Source organism: Protomyctophum parallelum (genome assembly GCF_964188405.1).
Source record: "Protomyctophum parallelum genome assembly, chromosome: 11".
NCBI classification, from domain to species: domain Eukaryota; kingdom Metazoa; phylum Chordata; class Actinopteri; order Myctophiformes; family Myctophidae; genus Protomyctophum; species Protomyctophum parallelum.
This window is the reverse complement of record NC_139707.1, coordinates 26512590-26521668: the sequence shown is the minus strand read 5'-3', so window position 1 is coordinate 26521668 and position 9079 is coordinate 26512590. Positions and strand designations below refer to the sequence as shown.

Genomic DNA, 9079 nt, shown 5'->3' with positions numbered 1-9079 from the left:
CCCTCTCTCTCTCACACACACACACACACACACACACACACACACACACACACACACACACACACACACACACACACACACACACACACACACACACACACACACACACACACACACACACACACACACACACACACACACACACACACACACACACCCCCACACACACACACACACACACACACACACACACACACACACACACACACTTGTAGGCCTACTTTCCAGGACATGAAAGGTGATACATCACCTAATCATAGCAACAGTTAGACATTAATATATTAGCGCCTCTCACTTTGTGATTTTTATACCATAAACCCGAAAATAACACCACCAATGCCCCTATTCGAAGTCCTTACTGACAGACTCTATCCTTTTCTATAAAACATGTGTGAGGACCAGGAAAATGGCAGTGTGGCTGGTGGAAAGCAATTACTCAAGCACTGTACTTTTTACTCCTCTACAGTATTTGATTTTGAATAGCCTACTTTAGTTGCTTTGTAGATTTGTATTACACCATTTGTATTTGGAAACGTACGTGTGTTTCCCCCTGATAGCGACAAAGATGTAAGATAAATGTGGAGGACTGGCGTGCCAATTATTGTCTGGCAAAAAAGTGGAATTTAGGTTTTTAAGCAGCAGCTGTGGGCGGGGTTAACTCACAGCTGGATGAAAAACATCTGGAGCTGCTTCACTCTCTCGCTCTCAATCCCTCTCCCTTCCCCAGTTGTTGGGTAAATACAACGACCGAGTCTCCTCTCCATAAATGAATGCCTAGCCTATATCTCCGATGCCCGAGAAATAACGGCCATCAAACCACGACTCTATCAAGTCGTTTCGTCGTCTCCCTTTACAGCAAAAATATGGCTCGGTGGTGGAAATACTCTACAGTGACTGTTACTTTCCTAACTCTCTGTAAGTGTTACCCAAGTCTCTCTCTTTCTCTCTCTGCTGTTTTCTTTCCTCTCGGTCAAGTTTATGCTCCATTGTCTCTTTGATACTGTCTGTGAAGTTGCCTGCGGGGGAGGGGGTGTTTGAAACCTATAAGATGGGTTGGTGTGTTAATTGGCAGAGTCTTGACTCTTTTTTTCAAGTTGTCTTCAGACAAATGGAAAAGTTCGGCTGCATCATGTAGTCTAATCTCAGTTTGACATTTGATGAGGAAGAGATCAGAATATGCCTTGACTAAATAAGTTACGTTTTTTTATTTATTTTTTTATTTGTCTTTCTTTGCAGGCAAGCCTAATTTCCCCCTCAAATGACCGTTTTTATTACATGTAAAAAAGAATAGAGTGATATATTTCTCTTTTGTATATATCAATACTGTTGTCAAACTGCATTGGAATAGGCATTCGACTCAGTAGTGAAGTGAACTTATAGCTAATTGGCTACACCAGATGTTTGAGCCAAACATTAGCAGATAATGTATGTGGTGGCTCATTAATCCACATGGTTCTCAAAGTGGAGCCCGGGGACCCCCAGGGGTCCTTGATGGTGTTCCAGGGGGTCACAAGCCAATCAATTAATAATTAATATTTAGCCTATATATAAAAGTAGAAAGAATTAACAAGAAAAAAAAACTATTGGAAAATATATAGCAATAGCTTGTAGATCTGCTATTTTCTAATTAAAAAACAAAATCTTTACAAATGATGAATTAAAATAATTTTGAATGATTTTTAACACAACGTTTCACTTATGGAATTCACTAGAACATCTTTTCAGATGGGAGTCCCTGGCCAATTGCATATATTATCAATTGGGGGGTCCTTGACATGCACATGTTTGAGAACCACAGTATAGGCTACCATGTCATATGGGAACCTGTTGACTCCAGTCATGGGGACCATTCTATCTGGTGTTCCAGGTCTAAGTGACTCTATCCATCTATGGCGCTCACTCTGGTACCACTAAGAGAACAGGGTATGTTTGCTATCAAAGAAGCAGGTGGAAGGAAACACCTCAGTTATTCTGAATTCTTCAGGAGACTTAAGTTCTGATTAAAAAATAATCAGAGCATGTTGCGTTTTGACTAATCCTTTGAAGAGAAATTCATTTTGCCACACAGAAAGACAAACAGCGACAAAGATGCAACAGTAAATAATGTGCATACAACAAATCTACAATTCAACAAGCTGGTTGCGGACAAATACAATATTGGAATAGAGACAGCGTCAAGGGGGAGGACTGGGAAGGGAGTCGTATTCTCTTTCTGTGAAAACTGCACATGATCTAACTATTTGAATAAAATGTACTTAAAAAAAAAAAAAAAGACAGCGTCATGGAGCTCTTTACATGCTTCATCCATTAGCGGGATCACTTAACATCAAACATTAATCAAATGTTTGATTCGCTTCATTCGCTCATGAAGCAAATTAACCTAAAGGTTCTTTGCAAGACGAGACAGAATATGTAACAAGGAAACAATATTAAATTCTCCAGCTAGACATTGTAGTAAGGATGGGAAAAGCACTCAAAATCCATCAGTAGGCTAATTGTGAGCATCTTAGAGAAGTTCAGTAATCAGTCCAGCTCCATGTGTCTGAGGTGCTGTTGCTGTTGTACCAGGTCTGGATGGATCCCTGTCCCAGTGGTGGTGTGTGCCAACTGTCATCTGGACTGGAAACTCCCTACAGGAAATTAAGAGAGAGAGAGAGAGAGAGAGTAGGAGAAATATAGAGAGGATGAAACGGGGATAGAGATGAGTAAAGGGAGGGGGCACTTGAAAGGAAGAGGGAGAGAGAAATTAAGATAGAGAGAGAGATAGAGAGAGAGAGAGAGAGAGAGAGAGAGATTTTGCCGACTGTTTAGAAGGGGTGTTGGTCTCCGGGGATGAGGACCTGATTGAAGGCAGAGATAAAGACTGTAATTACAATTTACAATTTACAATTTAGGCATTTAGCAGACGCTCTTAATCCAGAGCGACTTACATTTAAGCAAGAACAAAGCATGGGAATACATCACATAAAAAGCATTTATCATGAAACATGCGTAAGCTAAGAAAGTAACAGTGGAATATTTATATAGTGAAACTATACATACACTATACATATAAACTATACATCTTTACTACTATGCTATATATGTGTACTATGGCGTGCTATGACTACATACAATACAATTACAGTGCTGTCTACATAACATGCTATAAGTCTGTATCAAATGCTATATAATCCAACAGAAATGCTATCTAAGGGTTTAGGGTAAGTGCTAAGGGCCATGATGGAGTCTGAAAAGGTGGGTTTTCAGGCTACGGCGGAAGATTGGGAGTGATGCTGCAGTTCTGACTGCAATGGGAAGTGCATTCCACAGTTTTGGAGCCAGAAGGGAGAAGAGTTTGGGACGTGTGGAGCGTTGTCCCGGCGTTTTTAGTGAGGGTACTTCCAGCTTCCCTGCGTTGGCTGATCTGAGTGCGCGGGAGGGTTTGTAGGGTTCAATCATACTTGTAAGATATGGGGGAGCCATACCTTTGGTTGCTTTGAATGCCAGCATCAGAGTTTTGTATTCTGTGCGGGCAGCGACCGGGAGCCAGTGGAGGGAGCGGAGCAGGGGGGAGACATGTGAGAATTTTGGCTGGTTGAAGACCAAGCGAGCTGCTGCATTTTGGATCAGCTGGAGAGGCTTAAGTGCACATGCTGGTAGGCCAGTAAGGAGGGAGTTACAGTAGTCGAGTTTTGATAAGACTGTTGTCTGGATTAGGAGCTGGGCTGATTCCTGGGTGAGGAACGGTCTAATTCGTCGTATGTTATAGAGTGTGAACCTACAGGATCGAGTGACAGCTGTGATGTGAGGTTTGAACGAGAGCTGACTGTCCAGGACAACACCAAGATTCCTGGCTGTTGGGACAGACGTTACCAGGGCGTTGTCTACGGAAATAGTTAGCTCCCGCATAGGGCAGGACTTAGCTGGGAAGAAGAGAAGCTCAGTCTTGTCTGGGTTCAGCTTGAGATGGTTGGAGGACATCCACTGTGAGATGTCAGCCAGGCATGCAGTGATGCGCTCTTCCACCTGAGTGGTAGAGGGGGGGAAGGATAGGAACAGTTGTGTGTCATCGGCGTAGCAGTGATAGGATATATTGTGGGCAGAGATGATAGTGCCAAGGGATTTAGTGTACAGTGAGAAAAGGAGGGGACCAAGTACAGATCCCTGTGGGACCCCAGTTTGGAGGGTTCGGGGGGATGATAACAGACCTTTCCAGGAAACCTGGTAGGTCCGGTCGGTGAGGTAGGAGGAGAACCACTTTAGTGCCGTTCCACCGATGCCTAGCTCCGCTAGGGTGTCTAGGAGCAGCTGGTGGTTCACTGTGTCAAATGCTGCTGATAGGTCTAGGAGAATCAGTACTGCAGAGTGGGAAGCAGCTTGGGCAGCATGTAGTGCTTCTGTGACTGCCAGCAGGGCAGTTTCTGTGGAGTGGGCCTTCTTGAATCCGGACTGGTTGGGATCCAGCAGGTTGTTCTGTGAGAGATGGAGAGAGAGCTGTTTGGAGACGACACGTTCAATGGTTTTAGAAATAAATGAAAGGAGTGATACCGGTCTGTAGTTCTTGACATCTGAAGGGTCAAGGGTTGGTTTTTTGAGGAGTGGTGTTACTCTGGCTGACTTGAGGGCAGATGGGACGCAGCCTGAGGTTACTGAGGTGTTGATGATGGAGGTGATGAAGGGGAGCAGATCAGGTGCGATGGTTTGGAAGATTGGAGACGGGACAGGGTCAAGAGGGCAGGTGGTGGGTCTAGAGGATGTCACTAGTTGTAGAACCTCGTCTGGGGAAAGAGGAGAGAAGGAGGACATGCATGGTATGTTGGGGTTAGTGTTGGTTGAGTCGGATGCTACTTTATGTGGGAGGGGAGGAAAGGAGCTGCTGATATCATCAACCTTCTTCTCGAAGTAGTTGACAAAAACATCAGCAGTGAGGGATGAAGGTTGAGTGGGGGGAGGGGGTTTAAGGAGGGAGGTGAAAGTGGAGAAGAGCTTCCTTGGGTTAGAGGTACAGGATTGGATCTTGGTGTGGTAGAAAGAGGTTTTAGCAGTGGTTAGTGAGTGGGCAAAGGCAGAGAGGAGTGAGTGAAAGTGTGAAAGGTCATCTTGTAGCTTCGTCTTGTGCCACTTTCTTTCGGCTGCCCTTAGAGGTGTTCGTTCAGATCTGAGAGTTTCAGATAGCCAGGGAGCCGGTGGACATGAGCGAGCTGGCCTGGATGAGAGCGGGCAGTGTTGGTCGAATGCAGATGAGATAGAGGAGAGAAAGGATGAGGTTGCAGTGTCAGGTGAGAGGGAGAGGAAGGACTCCAGGGAGGGTAGAGAGGAGAGAATAGAGGATGAGAGGGAGGAGGGGTTTAGGGACTTGAGATTGCATCGGGAGGTGACGTTCGGAGGGTTAATAGGTTTAGGCGGGAGGGTGGAGAGAGAGAGGGAGAAGGTTATGAAGTGGTGGTCAGACCTAGTTGAGGGGGTAACAGAGAGTGTGGAGGGAGAGCAGGCTCTGGAGAACACAAGGTCCAAAACATTACCAGCCTTGTGAGTGGGAGGGGAGGGAGATAGGGAGAGGTCAAATGAGGCCAGAAGGGATGTAACGGGAAGATATTTCTCTGCGGTAGGAAGGTTGAAGTCCCCCAGTAGAATCAGAGGGGTGCCATCTTCCGGAAACGAGCTGATCAGAGAGTCTAGTTCTTCCAGGAAGTTCCCGAGAGTTCCTGGAGGGCGATACAGCACAATGAGGATGAGGGGGACTGGCTGTGATATTGAGATAGCATGAAATTCACATGTGGACAGAGAAAGGTGAGAGAGATTTAAGACACGGAAATTCCATTTGGGGGATGTTAGTAGCCCAGTACCACCCCCTGTACCTGTTTGGCGGGGGGTGTGGGTGAACTTGTGTGAAACAGAGAGCGCGGCGGGAGTTGCAGTGTTATCTGGGGTGATCCAGGTTTCAGTCAGAGCAAGGAAATGCAGAGACTTGAGGGAGGCGTGGCCTGAAATGAATTCAGGCATATTCTTCTTGGTAGCTGCTCGGCAGTTCCATAGTCCTCCCTCCACCACAATGTGATGGCTGGGTGAACGCGCTGGGTAGATGAGATTTGAGGGATCTCTGTGATTGTAGGGGTAGTGTCTAGGGCGACATGAGGAGGACAGTATAGGGACGGTGGGAAAACACATTCTAAACAGGTATAAGAGATAATAATAATAAAGTAATAATAATAATAATGATAATAATAATAAGGTACAACTAATAATTATAACATAATAATAGTAATAATAATAATAATAGGAAGTAGGAAGTAAGTTGATACAAAACCCCTAGGGCGGCCTCCTTCGATGTGTCTGGATGTGTCTAGGTGTCCGGGTCTTGGACACTAGGCTATCTTAGTCAGCCTGTGTGATTCTTTGAAATTGGAACGATACAGCGAGGAAACAGCGAGGGTCTTTGGAACGAACTTTGAAATTGGAACGATACAGCGAGGAAATTTGGAACGATAGAGAAAGGGTATGTCTCCAAAATTTCAGAGTGTGTTTCCACTTACTGTACTCAGGAGCAAGCAAGCAGACCGTTAGCCACAGTGTATTTGAAATAGGGCGGTACTTATAGTGCCTGATGTCTATTTTCTGGAAATAGGCGGGGCCTAAGAGCTGTTCAAGTGAGCTGTTTGATAGCTCAGTTGAATAGCAGTTAGTCCGGAATAGATCTCTTCCAGTTTCAAAATGCAGTGTGACTAAACTAAAAACACAGACAGAAGACAGAAGTACAAGTAAAATAAAGAAATGAAGGGAAAACAACAGATAGTACAGAACAAGATAGAGAAAGGGTATGTCTCCAAAATTTCAGAGTGTGTTTCCACTTACTGTACTCAGGAGCAAGCAAGCAGACCGTTAATTATTTACATACTGTATGGCAGATATACTGTATGTGTGGGTGCATATACACATATGGTAGATTATTTACACACACACACACACACACACACACACACACACACACACACACACACACACACACACACACACACACACACACACACACACACACACACACACATACACACACACACACACAAAGGATAGTTTTCTTTCACTTGCCAAGTGCCAGTTGTTTTCCAGTGCGTTTCCTCTGACTTGTCAGTTGTTTTCCCATGCATTTCCTACACATGACTAGGCTACTTCTCCCTTCATCTCACTGCTGTGATGTTGTTGTTTTCCTTGAGAAATCTTTGAAGGATTATTTGTGTAGGGAAGCATTTTTTTCTGAACACACACATGTACATTAGCGGTGAAGCTCGATTTAGGGGAGGGCGTGTTGCTCATTCAATTTCCTGGGATTTGACCCAATGACCTTTTGGGCACAAATGTACTACTCTGGCCCAGTGGTTTTCAACTGCAGTCCTGGCAGTCTGTCTACTGCTAATGTTCTAGCAGTAGACACCAACCGATATGCATTTAATGATTTTTATTTCATTAGCAATGAAATGAAACAGATGAACAAATGATTGCGGTAGCGAGGGAGGGGTGTCAAATCAAATGCCAGAACAAAGAATGGTGAGCATTTATCGGTGAATGGAAGTGACTTGATTGAAGGTGAGACTTGATTGGAGGTGTGGTCCTGCTCCTTAACACAATCAGCACTGGGATTTCTTTCAAAATAGAAGCTCGGGTGCCGGAAAGATATGGTCGCTTTTACTCTGTAAGCCCCCCCACTTCCGTTCCGGAAAAAATATTTTTGCTTGCTTACCTTTAAAGATTACGATAAAAGTCGCTTATGATCGTTCGCTTCATATTTTGAACGAGAGGCATGTTGAAGTCAGAAATTAAGAGTTTAGTATATCCATCTGGTCAACAGTACTGCAGCCTACCTGTTATTAATGTGCATGCTCCCTGACCTGTGTGTGTGTGTGTGTGTGTGTGTGTGTGTGTGTGTGTGTGTGTGTGTGTGTGTGTGTGTGTGTGTGTGTGTGTGTTGTCTAATGAGGTCAATGAGCTGAATGAGGTGATGAGGGTGGTCTGATACTACTTAACGCACACACAACAACTTGAAGCATTCTTTTGCCACTTTCTATGAAACACACACACACACACACACACACACACACACACACACACACACACACACACAGTCACACACACACACACACACACACACACACACACACACACACACACACACACACACACACACACACACACACACACACACACACACACACACAGGCGCACACACTTTATTACACACACGTTATACACTCTCTGGACATTCTGTGCCAGCCTCTTTCCTCCCCAATGTCTTAAGATGGTTCCAAGAAGCCTGTGTGTGTGTGTGTGTGTGTGTGTGTGTGTGTGTGTGTGTGTGTGTGTGTGTGTGTGTGTGTGTGTGTGTGTGTGTGTGTGTGTGTGTGTGTGTGTGTGTGATTCATAGAAAGTGGCAAAAGAATGCTTCAAGTTGTTCCAGAAACACTTGTCCTTTTGTTTGGCATGAGATAATAGGCTGTTTCTCACTCACACGCACACACACACGCACAGCTTCACTTTATTGTCACATCAACCTAACCGTGAATTACAGTTATATTTTATAGGAATAAGAATAGACATGAAGTGTTTTGGGAGACCGGTGCTGGCCAACATCAAAGCCTGCACCCCCCCCCCCCCACCCATGACCAACACCAGTTTGCCTACAAGGCTAATAGATCAACTGATGAAGCTGTCAGCCTGTCACAGCTAGTGCTACACAAGGCCCTCTCTCACCTGTAAAACCTTGAGAGGAACCCTAACATCTATGTAAGGATGCTGTTTGTTGACTTTCTTTAGCTCTGCATTCAATTCCATCAGGCCCTGTAAACTGGTCATCAAACTGCAGATGCTAGGAATACAACCAAATCTCTGTTTGTGGATAAAGGACTTCCTGACCAACAGGCCCCAAAAGGTCAGGCTAGGCCAACATGCATCCTCCACTATGACCCTGAACACCGGCGTCCATCAAGGATGTGTCCTTAGCCCAATCCTCTTTTCACCAGTGACTGTATCTCCCACCACAGTTCCAACACTCTAGTCAAGTTTGCAGACGACACAACCATCGTAGGTCTGATAACAAACAATGACG

General features: G+C 44.8%; 1 protein-coding gene across 1 annotated transcript in view; it reads left to right on the top strand.

The window, feature by feature from the left end:
* Nucleotides 1-739: 739 nt before the first annotated feature.
* The window catches only part of tgfbr2l (transforming growth factor beta receptor-like), a 22498-nt gene continuing 14158 nt past the window's right edge, over nt 740-9079 (top strand). The window contains exon 1 of the mRNA XM_083777501.1: nt 740-915. Within this exon, the coding sequence (XP_083633627.1) occupies nt 771-915 (145 nt within the window). The 5' untranslated portion in view covers nt 740-770. The remainder of the gene's footprint in view (nt 916-9079) is intronic.